At 43.2% G+C, this 25652-nt stretch overlaps 1 protein-coding gene and 2 non-coding genes across 3 annotated transcripts in view; 1 reads left to right on the top strand and 2 right to left on the bottom strand.

The window, feature by feature from the left end:
* The window catches only part of LOC124613363 (odorant receptor Or2-like), a 154114-nt gene that overhangs the window by 79682 nt on the left and 48780 nt on the right, over nt 1-25652 (bottom strand). Inside the window, exons 4-5 of the mRNA XM_047142062.1 lie at nt 18166-18361; nt 4560-4712 (exon numbers count right to left, since the gene is read on the bottom strand). Of these exons, the coding sequence (XP_046998018.1) occupies nt 4560-4712; nt 18166-18361 (349 nt within the window). The remainder of the gene's footprint in view (nt 1-4559; nt 4713-18165; nt 18362-25652) is intronic.
* Nucleotides 100-174, bottom strand: Trnat-ugu. The gene has a single exon. It is a non-coding gene; the product is annotated as a tRNA-Thr (tRNA).
* Nucleotides 6953-7025, top strand: Trnaa-cgc. Its single transcript has one exon. It is a non-coding gene; the product is annotated as a tRNA-Ala (tRNA).

Raw genomic sequence — 25652 nt, 5'->3', positions numbered from 1 at the left:
GCTGATGTTCCAACACAATTATACACTTAACAATGAAATGAATACCCTTAGCTGCGTACAGGCGTTGATATTAAGTCAACGGGGACTGTTGGAAATGTGTGTCCCGACCGGGACTCGAACCCGGGATCTCCTGCTTACATGGCAGACGCTCTACCCATCTGAGCCACCGAGGACACAGAGGATAGTGCGACTCCAGGTACTTATCACTGGCACGCCTCCCGTGAGACCCATATTTCCAACTTACTGTCCCGCACTATATTCATAGCGCCCCTGCCCATCATACTCATTACTTGCGGCTTTACTGCCGATTCCCGTAAGAGTTCGGGCACTGTTTGTGCATCCGCACGGAAGAAGATGGTCAAATGGCCGGTGAGCCTTAACGATATATATATATATGAAGATGGTATCTGTTCTTTCGGACATGTCCATGTATACAGCCTATTGAAATGCTGGCTATGACTTTAAGGTAAGTTTGTAAATACAACTTTGTTATTACTGTTGTTTGAACAAATATGAAGCTAAATAATACATGTATAAACTATTATTGCTGTGTTTTTTCAAATTCTATGTGTAAAATTCTTTTATTATATTTCTATTTACCATACGAACAGGAAGGATGGTTGTGCAGTAAGGTGATATTGTAGTAGTAGGCAAAACAATAAAACACATGTAAAATTATCGATTTTATTTATTACGCTGGAAGTGAGATTATGTTATCGATAAAAATACAATTATGAACAAATATGAAATTCGGAAAATACAAACATTGTAGGTTTTTGATCAAATTATGGATTTCATTGTGTTTCTTGTTTTGGTAGATTATTTGTGACGTTCCAAAAACAAATTGATGATATCAATTGAAGAAACCAGAATATGGAATTACCTGAAGGAGAAAAAGACGGACTTGCAAAATTTTCACTTTGTGAAGAGTCACTGTGAACAATTTCGTGCACGTCATGTGATGTTGTCTGTGTTTCTGGTTTGGATTGTGTACTTTTTTGAAGAGGTGTTGAATGGTATGCTTCCTTTGAATGATTTTGCAGTCCACATATAGGCCTATGCTGATACAAGGAATGTTCTTCTACGCTAGATGTAATCTGACTGGAAAAATTAGGCCCTGCATATTGTTGAGGTGGGAATGGAGGTTGTTGAATGTTTAAAAATGGTTGCGGTTGGATAACTGCAAATGGCTGAGGCGTACACTGGGGACAGCTCCCGTACGACTGAAATTATGTAGTGTGAAAGTATGCACTTGGTCACATGGACCACTGAGCCGAGAGTACGGCACGGTGCCGTGTGGCGGCAGTGGCACTGGATGGTTGCAACGCGACAAAAAATCGTGCCCGTGTTGTAGCCGTAAAATGTGAAAGGTCTCATGCTCTTCAACAGTTGACTAAGAAAATTTTCCCTTTCGGTTTTTTCCCATACGGGCGAAATCGTGTAATGTGCAAGCAGCCTAAGACAAAAAAACGACGTATCACGTAGGATTTGGAGTTGGATGATTTATTCAATAGAAAGAGCTTCACAAATTGAACAAGTCCATAACGTGTCGGTCCACTTCTGGCCCTCATGCAAGCAATTATTCGGCTTGTCATTGATTGATGGAGTTATTGGGATATTGTGCCAAATTCTGCCCAACTGGCGAGATGGATTGTCAAAATCCGAAATGGTTGGAAGGCACTACCCATAACGCCCGTAATTCTCCAAACGTTCTCGGCTTGGGCGCGATCCGGCAAGGTGAAAGAAGAGGTTCATAACTTTCTGAACAGCATGGCGGCGAGCTGGTATGACATGGGCATACAAAAACTGCCACAGCGTCTACAAAAATGCATCGACAGAAATGGTGATTATGTCGAAAAATAGCTAAATGTTCAAGCTGTAAACTGATGTAAACCACTGCAGAAATAAATAGGTCTATGTACTTATAAAAAAATAGAAGACCTTACTTTTGGGATTACCCTCGTATAAAAGGTCCTATTTTATTTCATACGAAATGTTCACGTGTACATATGAAATTTGGTATTCTGTCTGTTGGTAGTATGGTTCAATAAACGTAAGCCAAATTCCTTTTTTTTTTTTTTTTTTTTTTTAAAGGAGATGTTGTGGTTCATTGTGTCACAATGCAGCACGAGGCGCTGAGGAAGAGCATCTAGCCCGTGCACACTGCAGCTTTTACGGCGTACGAGGTGTGTGAGAAAAATAATGAGACTGATTTTTTATTAACCACCTTTTTACTTTTTTCTACAACAATATTGTCCCCTCCAAAGTACAAAGTAGTTCCCTACAGTAGCTGTACACTGAAAGAGTCGTCGTTCCCAGTCTTGTTAGCATCGCTGAAATGCTTCAACGGGTAGGGCCTTTAACATGTCGGTCACATTCTTTGTAATGTTCTCCAGTGTCCCAAAAAAAAGTCCTTTTAAGACTCTTTCAATTTCGGGAAAGAGAAAAATGTCACAAGTACTCAGATCACGTGAACAGGGCGCTGTGGAAACACAGGAATGCCTTTTGAGGTCAAAAATTCGGTGATGGAAGTGGCAGTGTGATATGGTGCATTGTCGTGACGCAGGTTCTACTGTCTGTAATGACGGGACTCACCCAATTCACCCTTTTCGTGAGCCTTTCAATGACATCTTTCTAAAACACTAGATTATGAGCTTGTCCTGGAGGAACAAATTCTGCATGTGAGATACCCCTACTATCAAAAAAGTAAATCAGTATTGTTTCGATCTTTGATTTGTTCATTCGACCTTCTTTCGGTCGAAGAGATGTCTCAGTGTGCCACTCCTCACTCTGCCGATTTGTCTCAGGATCCTATTAAAAATTCCAAGTTTCATCACCTGTGAACACATGACTGAGCCACTCGTGGTTACTGACAATCCTCTGAAGAAGATCAACGCACACATTTCTTCGTGTGTCCTTCGGCTCAGATGTGAGATTTTACGGCACAATTTTAGCACTAATTTTTTGCATGTGCAAAACTTCGGTCAAAATTTGATGTACGGTGAAAGTGCTAAAGTTTAACAGGTCACCCATCATCCTTATTGGTAAATATGAGTCTGACCTCACAAGATCAAGCACACATTCGACGTTTTCGTCGGCTTTTTAAGTTGAAGGTCTCTGTGCGAGATTCATCTCCAACGTGTTCTCGAACTTCCAAAAATGATTTGTGCAAGGGAAAAACTTGTGTTCTTGGTAAGTAATTTTTCCCGTGGACCTGTTTCAAGTTTTCAAAGTTCACACTCGCGGATTCTCCAAATCTAACACGAAACTTGATTGCATAACGTTGCTATAAATTCCGCTTTTCTATTTTCGTAACACACAACAAAAACACAAAATATCTACGAGGGTTATTCCAAAAGTAAGGTCCGATTGATTGCCAAATTGAAACCACAGTGAACATCAGAAATGTTTTACTTGTAACAATTAGCTACACCTTTCAGCTACTTCTCTACGTAGTCGCCGTTCTGACTTAGACTTTTGTCATAGCGTTGTACCAACTTTTCAATAGCCTCATCATAGAAGGCAGCCGCCAGTGCTTTCCGCCAATTCTCCACGCTGGCCTACACCTCGTTGTCTGTGTCAAAATGTTGTTTTCAAAGACAGCGGTTCATGTGACCAGAGATGAAACTCAGGGGGAGACAATTGCGGACTGTATTGTGGGTAATCTCACATTTCCATTTGAAAACGATGCAGGAGCATCTTCATTGCCCCTGCAGAATGCGGCTGAGAATTGTCGTGAAGACGAAACAGCACGACAGTTATGTAATGTTGGCTGCATAGCTTCAGGCGAAATTTCTCACCAGGCCCTCGTACTTGGCGGCAGACACTATTTTCTAGACATCTTTACGCACTCACTGCGAGCTCAGAAATGAGAAGAGCGACGTGATGCTAACTGGGGTTATACTAGAGACACTACCCAACACATCTGTGCAAAGCTTTATCGGATTTTCATAGTCGTTTCCATTTCGCGACCGATCGGACCTTACTTTTGGAATAACCCTCGTAAATATGTGTGAAATATTATGGGACTTAACTGCTAAGGTCATCAGTCCCTAAGCTTACATGCTACTTAACCTAAATTATCCTAAGGACAAACACACACACCCATGCCTGAGGGAGGACTCGAACCTTCGCCGGGACCAGCCGCACAGTCCGTGAGTGCAGCGCCTGAGACCGCTTGGCTAATCCCGCGCGGCACAAAAACACAGCCTCACTAATGGTGCTCTCAGAAATAAGGTAGTGGCTGTACGGAGCTGAAACTCGGATTGAGTATCTGTAAGGAATGAACACACCGGTCTGCACAAGTAGAGCAACACAGCGTTGCCAGATCTCTCGCAGTGTTGCCAGTCTCATTACTTTTCTCACACACCTCGTACGCACAAACGAGTGAGTTCTACGAGGCCTATTCCTTCTCTCTCTCTCTCTCTCTCTCTCTCTCTCTCTCTCTCTCTTTCTCTCTCTCTCTCTCTCTCTCTGACACTGCAGCAAGCAGCAACCGAGCGAACTTCATCCGGATGGGGCAAGCGCATGCAGTGGCCTAGCGTTCAGAAGCGACTTACGTCGTCGGTGGCTGCTGGCAGACGGGGTCCGCAGTTCATGGCCTGCAGGTGCAGGTTGAGGACCTGCAGCTGCGCCGCGAGGTACATGACGAGCGTCGTGAAGAACACGTCCACTGTCACCACGCACGTCGCAGCCACGTACAGCGACAGAACCTGCCGAGGCACCACAGTTCACTTACTGGTTCATTCCTCTACACTAGTCGATACTAAACTATCTGAAATTGTTACCCTGAAGGAGATAAGCAGAGGCCTGTGTGGATGTGGATATCCACGGTTGTATCCATGTTCATACTTGAGCCGTGGCGGCTGGCGCTAGGGAGTTCCGCTTGCGTCGCTGATATCGATATTCGGCTGACCTGCTATCTTTGACTGCTCCCCCAGCGGTTTTGCGGGTGAACGTGTGACGAGTGAGTCTCCGGTCGGCGTTCTACGAGCCAACTTGTGTTGAAAACAAGCCCGCGTCCCTAACCGTGGTGCATGGGCTTCACCGTGCTCGCCGCCCTTGTCTTTTGGCGCGCGCCAGATGTGCCGTGCCGATCATTGGGCACCTTGACGTGCAAAATTGCGGTGGTTTCGCCGCCCCAGCTTGTAATTTGCAAGCTCCAAGTTACGTATGACTTTTATTCTGTGTTTAACTAAGAAGATTGTTGAAACTTATTGTGGCATGGGTAGCTGCTGGGTTCCACAGTGGCTGTCTTAAGGAGGCTGATGTTCCTCATTCCGTCTCTGATCATCCGTGGAGAGTGTGTTTTAAGTGGTTTTCATGCAAATTTTAACTTGTTTTAGGACATATTGTCCACTTTGGGACTGGCTGAGGTTGTGTACGTGCCCGGCAGCTGTAGAGTTAATGGTTTAATCATTTGCCACGGCCGCATTTGGTATGTTTATTTAATGTTGAAAGTGTCTTAAGGCAACAGGGAGTGATCTCTACGTTTCCTGCTAATTTACTGGGAGACGGGTAATGTTAGAGTATTGCTCCATAATAATTTGGGAGCGTGCTTATAATATATTCCAGTGTGGCTGTGATTTGACCTTGTCTTCATTGCAACCTATTTGTGCTGCAAGGCCATTTGTTAAGACTACTCGTTCCCTGGCGTCGGCGCAGTTATGGATTCTTGTCAGGACCGCTCATTGTGGGGCCGGTCAGATTATATATAAACATATACCGCCTGCTATCCTGCCAGTCGTAGAGTTACTGCTTCCAAACACTGCTATGGGCCTTAACGCTGTTCTCTAAACGCTGTTCTCTAAAGTTAAGTGCAATTTGGGAATCATTCTGAGTCATTATGTCCATTAGTTAAGTGAGGCCACTTTGTTAATATTAGCGTTCCTGTAAGTCATTTTACTGGATGAGTTATTACTAGCTATTCTTACTTAACACTTATGTTAATAATTTGTGTATCTTTAATGAACGTGCAACTTGTTATTATTCCTGTGTGCAAGTTTTGCGACCTTGGTTAGCCCACTTTGTATTTTTAGTATAAGCATGTTTCACTGTGTTCCTTTATGTGGGCAGTTCAGTTTTATTAAGCTTTAAGATGTCTTTGTTCCTTGTGGTATTATGTGGCTGTGTAACTTTGGTTAGAAATGTATAGTGTTATTAGTTTCTTGAGATATGGTTAAACAAGAACGATTATTTGTGATTGATTATTCACCGCGCCTACTATCAATGATTTTGGTTGCGGACGCAAAATAATATGAGTCTTATTCGTGTTTATGTAATTCAATCAAAATGAAGATTTGTGTATTGCCTCAGTAAGAGGGCAAATGTCCGAAATGAAGTTTATAACACAGTCTGTTTTGAGTCAAATTAAAATTGTGAAACAATCACAGGCTTGTCCATCACCAGTGATCCCGGGCTTCCTATTTCCTTTGAATAACTGTGGTGAGATTGTAATTTTAATTTTCTAAAGAATTGAGTAGTGCCACGGTTCAATACTGTTCTGTTCATTCACTTCCATAGCTGCCACAGTCGGAAATCCACTTTCCCACCTGCGTGGAGTTGCGAATGTATCCTCAAGGCTTTTTTCGACAATAACCAATGTCCGCCACAAAGCTTCTACCTATATGTCACCTGTCTTATGAAAATCTATTTCTAGTGCGTTGTCTTCTCACATTCCAATAAATTTTACTTTGCTCGAATTTTACTGACTGAAAATATTCTTTCACTGACTGAAAATTTACTGAGAGAGCAGTGATTTACTTGTTGCTAAAAGAATTGCTCACCTATAACAACTGCTGAGTGCTACACCTGAATAGACAGCAAAAGAAATTAACTTAAGAGTAAAATGCATGTAATGTATTCGCAGTTGCGTATACGAACAAGCATCAGCTGTATAAGGTAATGATGACAGTGAAAATTTGTGGCGGATTGGAATTCGAACCCGTAACCGGGCGAGGTGGCGCAGTGGTTAGCACACTGGACTCGCATTCGGGAGGACGACGGTTCAATCCCGTCTCCGGCCATCCTGATTTAGGTTTTCCGTGATTTCCCTAAATCGCTTCAGGCAAATGCCGGGATGGTTCCTTTGAAAGGGCACGGCCGATTTCCTTCCCCATCCTTCCCTAACCCGAGCTTGCGCTCCGTCTCTAATGACCACGTTGTCGACGGGACGTTAAACACTAACCTCCTCCTCCTCCTCGAACCCGTATTTCCCGCTTTAGGCGAGCGGTCGCCTTCACTGCTTTGGCTATCTGTGCACAAGTCACGGGCCAACACAAACTTTCACATGTTGTTATTCATGGTTGTATTTCGGAAGGAAAATTGCATCATTCTTCTTAACAACATAGACACTGCAATATTGTATTTATCCGCAGATACCAGGCAACGACGATCAATTAAAGTGTCCTCGCCAGTACAGAAATTACATATTGTATGTGCGAGTACAGGTTGTGACGCAGAAACGACGACATATGGAAATTGTGGGTCTGGCCGTGCGTCGTTAACGGATATTCAGAGCGGTTAAGGTATTGCTGGCATAAAGCGGGATATCCGGGTTCGAGTCCTGGTCCGACACAGATCGGCACTGTCATCATTCCCTTATACAGCTGATGGTTGTTCGTACTCGCAACTGTAAATACATTTCATGTTTTCCATTCTTCTTAACAACACAGGCAATGCAGTGTCTTATTAAAAATAAAATTTACCTGGATTGTTTATGGTAAACTACGCATAGTCAAAATTAAAGCGTCCATCGTACGTGGAAAGGAACGTATGTGACAGTGTGTACTACCAGTTTTGGCTTACGGCAGTGACAAGGCGTCTGAATGCGAAAACCATTTAAAAGCCGACGGTTGCTCGGCGAGCAATGGAGGTTTAGCCACAATGTAAATGAATTAGGTCCTGCGACTCTGCCAAACCGTTAGTAAAACTGCTATACTGCGTCCAAAATGCTCGCTAGATGTGCTGCGGCTGATGGGAGAACGGCTATCTGGTGGGCGTTTTGGCGCGCAATGTAGCTGTTTTATTAACTGCATGGCAGAGTCACAGGACCTAATTCATTTACACTGCGGCTAAAGTGGTTGCGTCCGAACAGGGATCCGATACCTTTGCTCCGTGACTTCAACTACGCTTTACCGTGCAACCTCTGTGGTACAACGGCAAAGATCGACATACGTACTCATGAAGTCGATTTATGTTTATTTCCGTCACGATGACATAGCGTTACGTCACTATGACGTAGGGCTCTCCTCACCTAGCGTGCGATGAATGCTACCCGCTACTCCCAAGTAGTGATATTAGAATTGTCAACTCAATAGAACAATCAAGCATTATTAATTTATGCACAAATACATACTCGCAAGAATTTAATGAGTTACAGGTCTAATTTGAAAACAATTTATACATTTGTTACTTTCCTTTCGCTTACTCAGAAATCGGAAAAAAAATAACCGCATTCGAGAACATCTTAAGCGAAATAGCTGCAGAATTAAAGATTGAAAAAATAGTTGAACATGTCGCTAGTTGTGAGGGATAAAATCTTGACACTTACGTTGGCATAATCAAACCTTGACCACCAAAACGACGCGTTACACAAGGAAAACGCCCACCTTACGCGACAAGAATATGATTTTAATGCACTTTTGGTACAATTTCCAACAACGTTTGACTCAATACCAGACCGAAGCTTACTAACAGAATTACGGCCCTATGGGGTATCAAACGAAATTTCTGAATTGACTACGGATTTCTTGGTAAGGAAGATGCATCCTGAATGAGGAAGAACTTCAATGGAGGCCGAGGAAAGTCTATTCGGAACCTTGTTGTTCACGTTACATATTAAGTAGCTAACAGACAAACAGTTTACCCAAAGAGTGATAATAGAAATCATTTTATAATGTTCGTTGTCTTATCCAAACCATAATTATAAACTTCGAAAGAGCACTTTAGACCAGGGTCGGAAAAGGTGTGCGAAACTTCGGCCGAGCTCGACATGCATTCAGCGTGGGGTCCGAGGCTCGGCCCACCTCTGCTTTGTTCGGTACTCCCCGCAAGTACTCAGTAGTGGTGCGACATTTCGTTTAATATTGCGATGTGGCATGCTGCGGTCGGCAAGATACTCTTCAGCTCGGATGGATGGTAGTGTCAGTGCTGGTTACCCTCCCCTGTTCGTTCGTTATATAATGGAAATTCGTAGGTCCAGTTGCTGTTTGCACAAAAAGAAGTAGCCTAGCGCTATATTGTCACAAGCCTTTGAAAAAGAAAGGGAATGAAAGAAGGGAGAAAGGAGAAATTCTCAATACATATTATGTAGTCGCATAATCGATGGATACTGCAAATTTGCTATGGAACGACATAAAAACGTCATGCAGAAAGAATCTGAATACTTAATTGGAGATTAAAAGGAAAAGTATTACACAGATCGACAGATGAGATTCATTGTTCTGTACATCAAGAAGTACTTTGTGCTAAATTTTCACGTGATAAAACTGGTAGTACGAATAGTAAATTTTCTGAAGTCGCACGTATTATTACACTGTTAGTTAAAGGATTTTCGATGGACCTGAACGAAGAGTGTGGAGACATTATATACTACTGCGAACTACATTGGTTAAGTCAAGGGACACGTATGGAACGACTTTTCCAGTTAAAGCGCGCTATTGTTGACTTTATGAAGTAAGAAGGGAAGCTGGAATGAACATCGGGACATCTAGAATTAATTGCGCACTTTGCATTATAAGTGGACTTGATTGCATACTGCAAACAGTAAGACTCTGCAAGGTGAGAAACAACATATTTCTATTCCAAAGTTCTAGGTGCCGGATGAAGTTGCCGATGGTCCTCAACATTTCGGCGAACAACTGCTCCATCATCATCAGGTTTCCATCAGTTCCACCTGATGATGGCGGAACGGTTGTTCGCCAAAATATCGTGGACCTTCGATGATTTCATCTGGCAATACACACGAGAACCTTGGAAGCATCGTATACGCTGGGAAAGCCTCAGATGGCATAAAACATATTTCTGATTTGATAGGGATGCATTTAACAAGAAAAACGTCTTGTGGAAATTACAAAATGCTCACTGTCGTCAAAAGGAGGCTCGAGTTTTGAAGAAAACATTGTGGCCTTAAAAAATTACAAGGGCAGTTTTCTAAACGTTTTGAGGACATAGTCAATCTTACGTAAGATTTCGACCTGTTTTCGAGAACGTTCGCCGTTTCAGTTGGAAGCGCCCATGCGCATGTGCGGATGGAACGGATTGATCTACAGCGTTCAAAATGTTCAAATGTGTGTGAATCACTGGGGGGCCAAACTGGTGAAGTCATCGGTCCCTAGACTTACACACTACTTAAACTAACTTATGCTAAGAACAATAAACACACACCCATGCCCGAGGGTGGACTCGAACCTCCGGCGGGAGGGGCCGCGTAATCCGCAACATGGCGCCTCAAACCGCGTGGTCACTCCGCGCGGCTCTGCAGTGTAATTCCCGTTTAAAAGACAAGTTCGTTTACTTTAAAACTGTCCAAGAGGTCTACGTTATTTTCCTCAGGAAGAGTTTGCACATTTCCATACTGAGGTTGCAAACATAAAAAAATGCACTCTAAGACAAAAAAAAAAAAAAAAAAAAGCGACGCACGACGACAGAATTATCCGAATGGGACGGGAATCGATAGATGTATAGTCTAATTAATGATTCAGTCTCAGAAAAATTGGATGATTTATTCAAGAGAAAGAGCTTCACAAATTGAGCAAGTCCACAACTCGTTGTTTCACGTCCTGCCTTACGCGACCAGTTATTCGGCTTGGCATTGATTGACAGACTTGTACGTCCTCCAGCGAGATATCGTGCCGAATTCTGTCCAACTGCCGAGTAGATCGTCAAAATCCCGAGACGGTTGTAGGGCCCTGCCCATAATGCACATGTTCTTAATTGGGGAGAGATCCGGCGATCTTGCTGGACAAGATAATGTTTGGCAAGCACGAAGACAGGCAGCGGAATTCTCGCCGTCTGCAGACTGGCGTTATCTTGCTGAAATGTAAGCCCAGGATTGTTTCTTTTGGGTCTTGTTTCTTTTTCTCAATTCAACCTCTTCGCCTTTCACTATTTCGTCTCTCAAAGCTACCCATTCATCATCTATCGTAGTTATCGTTGCCCCTTTGTTCTGATAAACAATTTGAGTAAATAGTGCAAAAAGCCCTTTTGAGTGCCGAAAGGCATTTGTATGCGCTGGTAGCAGCGAAAGAACGGTATCAGAAACGTATTCTTATAATTCTACAATAAAGACTAGTGATATTGTTTATTGGTTTTATTACGCGTCTTTGTCCTTTCTTTCCGTTTTTTTAGCGCAGTGGTACCTTTTCGTTCGATTTATAAAATATCTGGGGAGAAACCGTACCGAAAGAAGTTATTTTGATTTTATTGTACATAGATTTTGGCCCATAGGAAAGTGTGATCATGTTGTTGTTATGATCTTCAATCCGAAGACTGTTTTGATGAAGCTGTCCACACTAGTCCGTCCTGTGGAAGATCTATCATAGTTACCTACAACCATTTGGACCTGCTTGTCGTAGTCCTATCTTGATCATCGTATTTGCATGGAACTGTCTTCACATTTCTTGTAGATATTTGTGTCACATGCGTATAATCATGACACTTTACATATGTTTTGTTTTTTTAATTGTTATATACTCCTTTGTGAATTTCTGATACTGTTTGTGAAGTTAAAAAATGGTTCAAATGGCTCTGAGCACTATGGGACTTAACATCTATGGTCATCAGTCCCCTAGAAAATAGAACTACTTAAACCTAACTAACCTAAGGACATCTCACAACACACAGTCATCACGAGGCAGAGAAAATCCCTGACCCCACCGGGAATCGAACCCGAGAACCCGGGCGCGGGAAGCGAGAACGCTACCGCACGACCACGAGCTGCGGACTCTGAAGTTAAAGATTTAATTTTGTTTCATGTGTGTTAACTACATAGGAAATAAGATATTGAATGTTACAGAAATTAGAAATAAATATTTTTGGCAAATATATATTTTAGCATAGAGAAGGACAGTATTAAAAACAGTCAAGAAGGTTCCTAACAAATAATTCGCGTGAAGAAGCAAAGAATATGAGTTTTGTGCAGAGTACTAGGAGAGAGATCATCCTATCGTAAAAGACTTCGCTGGTTGGAGTGTTGCGAGGCACTTAAACATATGCTGGAAGGCTACTAGATACCTTTGTCATGGGTGTAAGTAATGTTCGTCAGTTAAAGTCATATGCTAATAGACACAGAACGCACGCATGCACGCTTTCTCGCCCACTAGAGGTTGCAGAGACTGCTCGTCTCTGGGACGCAGCACACACATCACACAATAGCTGACACATTCTACAGGCTGATTGCTACAAGAGACGAATCTAGGAGTTTTGTGTTGGGGGGCAGGGTGACCACACAGAAATTTTGTATCTCCAAATTCTCTATAGAAAGAGATGTTTTGTTAATCTACACTGACTGGAGAAATTAGTACATCCTTTTACATGTTACCATTTCACTCAAGATTTATTGTTGAAACGGTGCGCATGCAGTACATGAATTTCATTTCATTTATAGATCAATAGTACAAGTGTTTCTGAGGTACCCATGCTGAAATACCATTTTAGTATGTGGTGTAGCCTCCAAGGGCCACAATGCAGGCGCTGAGTGATATCCAGTCTATCCGGTCAATCGTACATATGGCGAATATTGTCCCGCGATACGCCATGCCACGCCTGACCGACATGTACACGTAGTTCAGCACAAGTTGTTGACTGACGAGACGCACATCCCATCATACCCCACATGTACTCGATTGGAGATAAGTCCGAAGATCTTGCTGGACAGGGAAATTGCTGCACGTTTTGCAGAGCACGTTGAGTTTCACGGGCAGTGTGTGGGCGAGCGTTATCCTGTTGGCACAACACATCAGCTTCCTGTTGCAAGTACGACAAAAGAACGGGTCTAACAACAGTCTGCACATACCGAGCGCTGGTTAGTGTTCCCTCCAGAAACATTAAAGGTGAACGACAATTGTAATTTATTGCACCCCTAAACATAAGGCGTGGGGTGCGGACAGTGACTTGGACGAATGCACTTTACGAGAGCGCTCACCAGCTCTACGTCAGACACACCAACGACCATCACTTGCGTGCAGGCAGAATCTGCTTTCATCGCTGAAGACGACGGTCCGCCATTCCCTCTTACAGTTGATCCTCTGACGGCACCAGCCGTGCCGTGCACATCGATGCTGTTGCGTGAGATGAAGACAGGCTAAAGTGTGCGTGCCTGTATTCCCACTCTTAATAACTGGTTCACAACATTCCTGGCAGATTAAAACTGTGTGCCGGACCGAGAATCGAACTCGTGACCTTTTGCCTTTTGTGGGAAAGTGGCTCTGAGCACTATGGGACTTAACATCTATGGTCATCAGTCCCCTAGAACTTAGAACTACTTAAACCTAAGTAACCTAAGGACATCACACAACACCCAGCCATCACGAGGCAGAGAAAATCCCTGCCCCCGCCGGGAATCGAACCCGGGAACCCGGGCGTGGGAAGCGAGAACGCTACCGCACGACCACGAGATGCGGGCTTGTGGGAAAGTGCTTTACCTACTGAGCTACCCAAACATGACTCGCGACCCACCTCGCAGTTAACTCCCGCCAGTGCCTCGTCTCTCATCTTCCATATCGGCGCACATTCCGCTGCATAGTGAAAATTTCATTCTGGAAACATCCCTTAGGCGTGGCTAAGACATGTCTCCGCTATATCCTTTCTTCCAGGAGTGCTAATCTTGCATGTTTCGCAGGAGAGCTTCTCAGAAGTTTGGAAGGTAGGGACGAGGTACTGGCGGAATTAAGCTGTGGGGGGTTGAGAGTCATGAGTCGTGCTTCGGTAGCCCAGTCGGCAGAGCACTTGCCTGCAAAAGGCAGGCAAAAGATCCCGAGTTCGAGTCTCTGTCCAGCATACAGTTTTAATCCACCAGGAAGTTTTTTTTATCAGCATACACTCCACTACACAGTGAAAGTTTCATTCTGCTTCACAACAGTTCATGTTGACACTTATTTGTGCTGTGGTAGCTGTTCGATCTGCCAGTGCTACCCTTTCAATAGGACGATCCTTGCGGGTGACTGTGGTCTGTGGACATCCAGAACCTCATCTAAGGGTGGTCACTGATACCAGCATTGGTGCACAATTGACGCAGCGCGTCCAGCTTGTGGGGTAGTTCTCCGAAAGGACCATCCCGCCACCGAGAAGGCCACAATTTGACCCCCTATCAAACTCACTCATTTGGCTGTACGAAGCACGAATGTGTCTCCGTGGCATGGCTGCTTACTTGCTCCACACGTTTGCACCGCACTCAGCCTTCTGGCTATGAGCATTCCCTATTGAAGGGTAGACACAGATGACGCTCTGATAGCTATGCCAATATTCTACCTGTTGGTGGACGACGTTGGAACCATTACCAGTACAGCAACTATCCCCCAGTTGGAACATGCCGTGGCTGGAACAAAAGCGATGCCGTCTTTCCAGATGTACTAATTTTCTTTCGGAAGTGTATTGCATATCAGATTATCTTCATTAGCGAGAATTTTTTAAAGGTTTAGAATAATCAGGTGTAATTCTGGTGGGAGGGGGGGGGGGGGGGGTTCAACCTCATAACCCCTCCCTCCCCACCCTGCATTCGCCTCTGGTAGCCACTCCAGTAAAAGTCTGTACACTAATGTTTCATTTGTCTCAAAGTGGTATCTAATACCAGGTAACCAACTCAGAAATTTTCATTAACATAATGACTATAATACTGTCTCCACTTTTAATCGTAATTCTGATGGAAATATGTTAACTGTCAGCTAGTAAATTTTATAGGGTAGCTCTAATTCATTTACACATGGTCCAAAACAGATAAACATTATGAAGATAAAAATTGTTGCAGCTAATCATTTTATTTGTTAATTACCCAAATGGTGCGCTCAGATACAAAATTTTATAATTAATAAGCATAAACACGTTTTGAAACGCCCAGAGCCGAACCATAAATTAGAATTTCCGTGGATTTACGAAATCCTAGAAGTTAGTTCACCACCTAGCGTTGAAGAAATTAAGAAAATAATAATGCAGCCAGTACCATTCCTCCCACCAAAGAAAAATCTTTGGCAGTACCGGAATCGAACCTGGGTCCCCCATATGGCAATCAGCCCCATTGACCACTCAGCTACGTAACCGGACAAGGAATAATAAAAACTCTAGGAAATAAAGAAGGTAGTAGGGAAATTAAGCTTATGAAATCGTCTGCATCAAAGGCCGTAGAAGCCCTACAAATAATCTTCGAAGAAGTTTGGAAAACAGAAAAAAATCCCAAAGGAAAAAAAAGCTGTCCTAATACACCGATGGCACCAAAGGATTAACAAGTAATATGTTCAGAGTTATAGAGATACATCACTTTCACCAACTGCTTGTAAGATATTCTAAACATCTTCACAGAATACAACCTACGCTTGTTTGTCAATTGGGTGAATATCAAGATGCGTTTATAAAGAGAAGATGCTGCTGAAAATAGATTTTCAATCTGAAATCTGTAATTCGTTACAGATTAATAAACTTGAAAGACAAGTTGTAACGTTTGTCGGTTTTAAAAAAGTTTGAACTCTGTTGTTAGATAAAGCAATCTGTGAATTTTGAGTCAGAACCAAGTTGGTAAACCTAACCCGTGAAACTCTGTCAGACACAAACTCAAAAGCAAAATCTATGGGTGAGAAATTTCGACCTAACAGAATAAATCCATATATTCGGCAAAACAGTGGTTTATGTACACTCCTTTTCATGTGCATCGTGGAGACTGAGAAACTGAAAGAATGAAAACACCATCACCCGTGCTAAGGGGAAAGAGTAAAGGTATTGCAAAAAATTTTCTTACAGTTGTGGATGATTTTGCCATACTTTCTTAACGCTTGACAAGTGTAGCAGTGTGAGTGAGTCGTCTTGAAGAGACAGACAACATGACAGTGATAAAAATCTCTACGGAGAAAACAAAATTTATTACAAATATAAAAAGTGCTCCAGAATATTTAATAATACACACTGGACAAATAGAACATGTAAAAAAAGGACTTATCTAAACAGCTTAAAATATAGCACTATAATACAGAAGAGAAACCAGAATACCTGCATGTTAGAGAATGCTTAGTATTGTCTTGGAAAATTAGAAATAGGAAGAACTATACAGCAAATCTTACGTCCACAGAATAATTTTGGAAACTAAGAAGTAGCAGTTAAATTTATCATAACATAGAAGACATATCAGAAAAAATAAGGAAGAGGATATTACTATTTTTGGACATATTTACAGAATGGGTGGCAACAGACTCACCAAGCAGATCTTCAGGCATATTAGAGAAAGGAAATTAACAGCCACCGGAGTTTAAAAGGTTAGGAAAGACATGAAATGGAATAATGTACGCTAGGAGGAAGTATTGAGGAGAGAGATCTTTATGGAAAATATTTTACAACTGGGAGGATTCCAAAGCAGGAGAGAAATGAAAACTGACACGAAGTCGTCTGAAGGCAGGAAAAAGAAGCATAGAGAAACAATGAGGGAATACTGGAAGAAAAGGAAGTAACAATAAAGAGTTAAAAATTGTAGGTCTGAGCGCAAGAAGAAGAAACGTGAGTAACATAAATTACGAGGGTGAGTCAAATGAAAACCTTAAATATTTTTTTAAATATTATTTATTGTGCAGAAGTGGTACAAAGCTGTATCACTTTTCAACATTATCTCCCCCAGGCTCAATGCAAGTCCTCCAGCGCTTACAAAGTGCATAAATTCCTTTAGAAAAAAATTCTTTTGGTAGTCCGCGCAACCACTCATGCACCGCGTGGCGTACCTCTTCATCAGAGCGGAACTTCTTTCCTCCCATTGCGTCTTTGAGTGGTCCAAACATATGGAAATCAATTGGGACAAGGTCTGGTGGGTATGGTGGATGAGGAAGTGGTTGGTGGAAGTGAACGCAGGTTTCGTCCCCAGTAACGATTCTTGCAAGGAAGCCATCACCTTCTCATTCAAAGTGACAAAGAAGTCCTTCATAAGCATCAACACGTCGTTCTCTCATTTCAGGAGTCAGCTGCCGTGGCACCCATCTTGCAGACATTTTGTGAAACTGGAGCACATCATGCACAATGTGGTATGCTGACCCATGACTTATCTGTAAACATGCTGCAATGTCATTCAGTGTCACTCGGCGTTTTTCCTTCACTATGGCTTCAATTGTTGCAATGTTCTGTGGAGACACAACTCGTTGTGCCTGACCTGGACGAGGAGCATCTTCCACCGAAGTCACACCATTCGCGAACTTCCTACTCCATTCGTAGGCTTGCTGCTGTGACAAACATGCATTACCGTACTGAACATTCATTCGTCGATGTATTTCAAGATGTTTCACACCTTCACTACACTAAAACCGAATAACAGAACGCTGCTCTTCCCTGGTGCAAGTCGCGAGTGCGGCGGCCATGTTTATACTGATACTGCGACGGTATGGTATGTGTGCATCTGCATTATGCTACCACCTACAGGCCATTCTGCACGCTGTTTGTAGCGCGCTTACCAACTTACAGGATAACGGCGAGAAATTTCGATTTGTTATTGCAAATTTAAGGTTCAAATGGTTCAAATGGCTCTGAGTACTATGGGACTTAACAGCTGAGGTCATCAGTCCCCTAGAACTTAGAACTACTTAAACCTTACTAACCTAAGGACATCACACACATCCATGCCCGAGGCAGGATTCGAACCTGCGACCGTAGCGGTCGCGCGGTTCCAGACTGAAGCGCCTAGAACCGCTCGGTCACTCCGGCCGGCCGAAATTTAAGGTTTTCATTTGACCCACCTTCGTATCTTCTCAAGCTGAATGTTATAATGTATCCATCTCCACAGAAGTTAATTTCCAGACCGGACGTAACAAAAGCGTTACTACATAACTAGCTGTTCAACTTGTGTCTAGCAACAAAATTGCACGCTACATAAAATGCCCCACCTTCCAAATATGGGGTGTAGCTGATTGGTGACTGCATGCAAAATGTCGAGTCTTCGACAACAAGAACATCGTAGACACTCGGAAAGAAAATGAAAATACTCGCCTGGTGCAGGTAGGCGATTTCGTAGTACGGGCTGCGCGTCGTGTCAAACGGATACCAGGCGTCCTGCGGTAGAGACAGTGGCCCACCCGATCCCAGCAGGCGATCCAGGAACGGCTTTGCGGCCCACGACAGGATGGTGAGGTGACCCAGCACCAGGAACGTCCGCCGGAACATGCCCGACCGCTTCTGGAACCGCCTGGAACGCGACATCGTGCTGCGGGTCCCATGGCTGGATGCTAACAAAGTCATCTGTGGAGCGCACTGCTATCTGTGCTGCGTACCATTTCAGCATGTCTACGCTATTGTCTGAGAGTCTTCAGTGCAGGTTTACTAACTGTAGTAGCGATGCTCAAATACGCTATCGATGAGGAGCTACTGAAACCCTTATATTCGTTTTCGGATTAATTTTCTCCGCGAGTCAACTGGTTCCAATTGAGTAGCATCTCTAGGCAAGATATGATTAGTAAAATAGTAAAATTTGCCTTGTTGTTGTTGTTGTTGTTGTTGTGGTCTTCAGTCCTGAGACTGGTTTGATGCAGCTCTCCATGCTACTCTATCCTGTGCAATCTTCTTCATCTACCAATACGTACTGCAGCCTACATCCTTCTGAATCTGTTTAGTGTATTCATCTCTTGGTCTCCCTCTACGATTTTTACCCTCCACGCTGCCCTCCAATACTAAATTGGTGATCCCTTGATGCCTCAGAACATGTCCTACCAACCGATCCCATCGTCTTGTCAAGTTGTGCCACAAACTCCTCTTCTCCCCAATCCTACTCAATACTTCCTCATTAGTTACATGATCTACCCATCTAATCTTCAGCATTCTTCTGTAGCACCACATTTCAAAGGCTTCTATTCTCTTCTTGTCCAAACTATTTATCGTCCATGTTTCACTTCCATACATGGCTACACTCCATACAAATACTTTCAGAACGACTTCCTGACATTTAAATCTATACTCGATGTTAACAAATTTCTCTTCTTCAGAAATGCTTTCCTTGCCATTGCCAGTCTACATTTTATATCCTCTCTACTTCGACCATCATCATTTATTTTGCTCCCCAAATAGCAAAACTCCTTTACTACTTTAAGTGTCTCATTTCCTAATCTAATTCCCTCAGCATCACCCGACTTAATTCGACTACATTCCATTACCCTCTTTTTGCTTTTGTTGATGTTCATCTTATATCCTCCCTTCAAATTTGCCTTAGCTAAATGAAATTCACGATAAGTTCACATGTCACATGACGCAATTCCGGAACAGACTCATCTTCAGAAAAAATATAAAAGAAAGTTTAAAAGGGATTAATACTTAAACGACCTAAAAGAACAGGAAAACAGTCGGCGTAAACAGTCTCTGTCTTACCTTTCATTCAGTCCTCCTCATCTCCTGCTGGCAACGCTGAACCCACGCACTAGTTTGCTTCGGCGTATTTTCTTCTTTCATCGGCTGGCACAATGAGTGTGTACGGCGTGATTCCTGGGAAATGTTTACGTTGGCACCAGTCACCTATTCACTGGACGGATTGCTGTTATTGTGGCAGCGGAATAAAAATATGAAACCCATATTCATGTTCGCTTAACTCGATCGATGGGTTATGGTATATCGATTACCATCTGGCGACTGTACTACAGGTTTATACGACAGTCACCTTTATTTGTTCCTGAATTGCATTTCTGCTTGTATACTGTCCCAGGCCGTGAAATAGTTTATTATTTCCTCCTCTCAAAAAAAGTACGACGTAGAATTTCAAAATGAAACTTAGTGAGTATAAACGTATCTTCAGACTGAACAACTGCGATGTGTCATCGATGGCCAACCATCTTCATGACACTAGCCATTCACTAAGCGAAATAGATCAAAATCTTGACGTTACACTGCAGAAACAGAAGAAACTGGAGTTATTTTATGAACTGGAAATATTTCTGCATTATAGTAAGGGAGAAAATATTTAAAATGACCAAGTCATAACTGGCTCGAATATTTCCTGCAGAAGCTATGCGAGAATGCTGCAATAAACTCCCTCTCGACTCGGGAGGATATAACAAGCATAAGCACAGTCCACGTAGAGATAAATGTGAGCCGGCCGCGGTGGACTAGCGGTTCTAGGCGCTCAGTACGGAGCCTCGCGACTGCTACGGTCGTAGGTTCGAATCCTGCCTCGGGCGTGGATGTGTGTGATGTCCTTAGGTTAGTTAGGTTAAAGTAGTTCTAAGTTCTAGGGGACTGATGACCATAGATGTTAAGTCCCATAGTGCTCAGAGCCATTTTTTGATAAATGTGAAAGTTTGTAAGCTGTTTGCGTGTGTAGTGACTCAGACTTGCATTATGCTACGACGTTCTTACAACATGTTGTTTTTTATTACGTCTGAATATTGCAAGCTTGTTAGCCAAATAGTCATGAAACAGTGCACAGAAAACTGATAATCCTCGGCCAAATCGACACAACTTTCGCTAGGCAGTAAACAGACTTATAATCAGACAAGACGAGCAAGTGCAGTGCTCGTTACCTTCACTGAATAATAAAAGAATGATGATAGAGTTTGGCTACTGTGCACCGTAACACCAGCACACTGAGAACAACAAGCTTAGGCACGCAAGGATCGCCTGACCATGGTAAAGTTGTAAGACAGTTTAAAGCATTAAGAAAGCTGTTTAGGTTTTTATGTTGGTAACGCCACGTAGCACTCTGTATGAAAATCACTGACTGTGCTGTGTGAGTCTGTGGCTGGTTTGCATTGTTGGAATATTTTGCTATTGTTGTGTTTGGCAGTTGGATGTGAACAGCGTGTAGCGTTGTGCAGTTGGAGGTGAGCCGCCAGCAGTGGTGTGTGTGAACATTATTAAGGTAACTACATTGTTTGTTCTCTACCAAAATCTTTGATTTGCTAACTATGCCTATCAGTAGTTAGTGCCATCAGTAGTTAGAATCTTTTATTTAGCTGGCAGTATTGGCGCTCGCTGTATTGCAGTAGTTTGAGTAACGGAGGTTTTTGTAAGGTAAGTGATTCATGAAAGGTATAGGTTATTGTTAGTCAGGGCTATTCTTTTGTAGGGATTATTGAAAGTCAGATTGCATCGCGCTAAAAAAAAAAATATTGTGTGTCAGTCTAGTGTTGATCAGAATAAAGAAAGAGAGAAATGTCTGAGTATGTTCAGTTTTGCTCAGCTGCTTGAAAATCAAATAACATAGAGGTTTTTCTAAGGGGACGTTACAGCATTTTGTAATTTAAATTAAGTGTGAGGACGCCAGGCTTTAATTTCCTCTAATTAGTGTACAGAATAAACAAGTAGTTAACACAAAACGATGTTTTCTAAAAATCTTGATTGAATTTACGCAGAACGACGCTAACATTGTGGGAAGGTACCGAATTATTTGGAAGACTGCATGGGGAAAACGCAAGAATTTATCACTCTTGCTGTACAGAGCGCACCTTAAGAAACACTGTAGTGTCCCCTCGATTGTTCGGCTTATTTATGCCAGTCACAGTGATAGGGCTACTCAATTCGTTTGTATGACCAAAATTTTGGAGCGAAAGAACCAGGTGGTCCCACAACGTCTTAGCCTTTGATGTTCATGCAGAAATTGCAAAATATCGTACTCAATTATTCCCTGAGGGCGATAGTGGTGGAACTGTCCCCCCTGCCCTCAGCTAGGTCCGGCACCAGCTCTGCCCACAAAAGAATGAAGCATCCTCGGAAACTGTATGTCTCCCTGGGGAGGCTCGTCTCTCCTAATGAAATTCATGGACTGCTTTCTACTGACAACAGGGCCCTGAAACAACACTGGGAGTGTACTTTCCAAGAAAAAAAGCGCAATCGTTCCTCTCAAGCTCTCACATACTGTACTCTCTGTAAAGTAACCACTAAATAGAGGCAGAAAATATACAATAGTACGAGGGCCGTTCAGAAAGTAACCTCCGGTTGATTTAAAAAAAATACACCAAGTTAAATAAAAATATTTTAGTATATACATCTTACAACTACATCTTTGCACTATTTTTCTACATAGTCTCCATAGCGATTGAGGCACTTATCGTATCTCTTCACAAGCTTTGAAATTCCTTCTGCATAAAAATCACCCGCTTATGCCTGGAGCCAGCCTGTGACCGCATCTTTGAGCTCTTCGTCGTCATCAAACCGCTGTGACCCGAGCCATTTCTTCAAATGCACGAAGAGGTGATAATCACTTGGCGCCAGGTCTGGGCTGTAAGGTGGATGGTTGATAACGTCCCACTTGAAGGACTCAAGAAGGGCCGTTGTTCTGCGAGCAGAGTGAGGACGGACGTTATCGTGCAAAAAAACGATACTGGAAGTCAGCATACCACGGCGTTTGTTCTGTATAGCCCGTCGTAACTTTTTTATTGTTTTACAGTACACATCTTGATTAATGGTCGTACCACGTTCCATGAATTCAACCAACAACACCCCTTTGGCATCCCAAAACACCGTTGCCATCAGTTTTCTGGCAGAAAAATCTTGCGAGGCTTTTCTTGGTTTGGTAGGCGAATTTGAATGTGCCCACATCTTTGATTGTTCTTTTGTCTCAGGGTTCACGTACTTAATCCAGGTTTCGTCACCGGTCACGATTCTGTTTAAGAATGGTTCTCCTTCGTCCTCATAACGTGACAGAAAGTCTAATGCAGAGGCCATTCTTTGAGTTTTGTGGTGGTCGGTAAGAATTTTGGGCACCCATCGTGCACAGAACTTACGGTAACCCAATCTTGCTGTCACTATCTCGTACAAGAGAGTCTTAGAAATCTGTGGAAAACCAGTAGACAACTCCGACATTGAGAAACGTCGATTTTCACGAACTTTTGCATCAACTGTCTGAACGAGTTCGTCAGTCACCAATAATGGTCTACCACTCATCTCTTCATCATGAACGTTTTCTCGTCCACTTTTAAATAAACGTACCCATTCACGGACAACTCCTTCACTCATAACTCTTGGTCCATACACGGCACAAAGCTCACGATGAATAGCTGCTGCAGAATATCCTTTGGCTGTAAAAAACCTTATGACAGCATGCACTTCACATTTGGCGGGGTTTTCTATTGCAGCACACATTTCAAACTGCCACAAAAACTAAACTAGCGCAGGTACGACGTTCACTCGACCACGGCTTGATGCCGACTGACCTGTTGAGTGTGTGAACGCACAGATGGCGTCGCTACTCCCCCCACAACCCGCACTGTGACCAATCGGAGGTTACTTTCTGAACCACCCTCGTAATGTCGCAAGGTACCTGTTATTTAAGTTGATAGCATGACATGCGATACAAGACTTGTGTTAGCTTAGGGGAGAATATAACAAGCAGAAAGAAACAAGATGAGAAGAATCAGTGGAGCCAGCATAACATATTAGAGCGCTGAATGTGAAGTAAGGCCGGCCGATGTAGCCGAGCGGTTCTAGGCGCTTCAGTCTGGAACCGCGCGACCACTACGCTCGCAGGTTCGAATCCTGCCTCGGGGATGGATATATGTGATGTCCTTAGGTTAGTTAGGTTTAAGTTGTTCTAAGTTCTGGGGGACTGATGACCTCAGATGTTAAGTCCCATAGTGCTCAGAGCCATTTTGTAAAGAAAGACAGAGGCTATTTACTCTGAGAGTTTTAGTGTTTGTTCACAGTGTTAAAGAATTACATTATTTTAAAGATTCTTGTGCATTTTGCCTGAAGATGAGAAAATGCTTTCGAAACTCATCATACAACCTGTGACCTTATCACAATTTTATGTGAGTGACTGATATTTTACTTTTTTTTCTAAAAGCAGGTTGATTTTATTCTTGATTCCAAGAACATATTATTCCCCAGTCTTCTAGCTACAAAACCCTACGGTTCAACATAAACTCCGTTCAGCGCGACGGTCTTCAACGATCTTACTAGCAGGCTCTGTATGCCCGCATGATACAAGCCTACTGATCGACGTTGGAACCGACCTCTTGCTGCACCATCATCCACGTACAGCTTCCCGAGGAGTGCATCCTTCATTGGGCCAAACAGATGGAAGTCATAAGGCGCGAGATCCACACTGTAATGTGGATGAGGAAGAACAGTCCAATGAAGTTTTGTAACCCGTCTTGAGTGTGCATACTTGTGTGAGCCGTTACGTTGTCATGGGGAAGGAGAAGTTCGTTCGCATTTTTGTGGCGATGAACACGCTGAAGTTGTTTTTTTTTTCAATTTCTTGAGCGTAGCTTTAGAGTTCGTCGTTGCGTCATAGAGGACATCAAACAGAATACCAAAAGACCGTCGCCATGGCCGGCCGCTGTGGCCGAGAGGTTCTATGCGTTTCAGTCCGAATCCGCGCTGCTGCGACGGTCGCAGCTTCGAATCCTGCCTCGGGCATGGATGTGTGTGATGTCCTTAGGTTAGTTAGGTTTAGGTAGTTCGAAGTCTAGGGGACTGACGACCTCAGTGTTAAGTCCCATAGTGCTTACAGCCATTTGAACCATTTTTGAACCGTCGCCATGTCTTGACCAACTCAGAGTGCAGCTTTGAACTTTTTCTTCGGAGGAGAGGTGGTGTCGCGCCACTCCATGGACTGCTGTTTTGTTTCCGGTTCGAAGTGATGAAATTATTTTTCATTACCTGTGACTATGTCTAACACAAAATTATCACGCTCAGTCTCATAACCCGAAAACAGTTCGGTACAGCTGGTCCATCGTTGCTCGTTATGGTGTTTTGTTAGGTGGCGAGGAACCCAGCGAGCGCATACCTTTAAGTACCCCAGCTGGTGGAAGAGTCTCAGCACTACCAATAGAGACATCCAGCTGAGTAACGAGGAGTTTGACTGTGATCTGTCGATCACCTCAAATGAGAGTGCCTGCACATCCCAACACTGCAGGAGCCACAGCTGTGTGCGGCCGGCCAGTACGTCAGAGGTCAGACAGGTTTGTGCGACCTCGTTGGTATGATGATAAAACCTCGCCCGACTGACCGTGGTTTTGTTCACTGCCATGTCTCCCTAGACAGTCTGTGAGCGCCTACGAATATCCGAGATGCTCTGGTTTTCCACCAAAAGAAACTAAGCTCTCCACTTGAAGCTCACCTACGTTACAGACGTCAATTTGAAGGCTACGTATAGCGAGACCACCTGTCTGAAATCTACACTACTGGCCATTAAAATTGCTACACCAAGAAGAAATGCAGATGATAAACGGGTCTTCATTGGACAAATATATTACACTAGAAATGACATGTGATTACATTTTCACGCAATTTGCGTGCATAGATCCTGAGAAATCAGTATCCAGAACAACCACCTCTGGCCGTAATAACGGCCTTGATACGCCTCGGCATTAAGTCAAACAGAGCTTGAATGGTGTGTACAGGTACAGCTGCCCATGCAGCTTTAACACAATACCACAGTTCATCAAGAGTAGTGACTGGCGTATTGTGATGAGCCAGTTGCTCGGCTACCATTGACCAGACGTTTTCAATTGGTGAGAGATCTGGAGAATGTGCTGACCAGGGCATCTGTC

Source organism: Schistocerca americana, chromosome 4 (assembly GCF_021461395.2).
Source record: "Schistocerca americana isolate TAMUIC-IGC-003095 chromosome 4, iqSchAmer2.1, whole genome shotgun sequence".
Lineage (NCBI taxonomy): Eukaryota > Metazoa > Arthropoda > Insecta > Orthoptera > Acrididae > Schistocerca > Schistocerca americana.
Note: the sequence above shows the minus strand (reverse complement) of the source record. Positions and strands in the feature narration are given on the sequence as shown.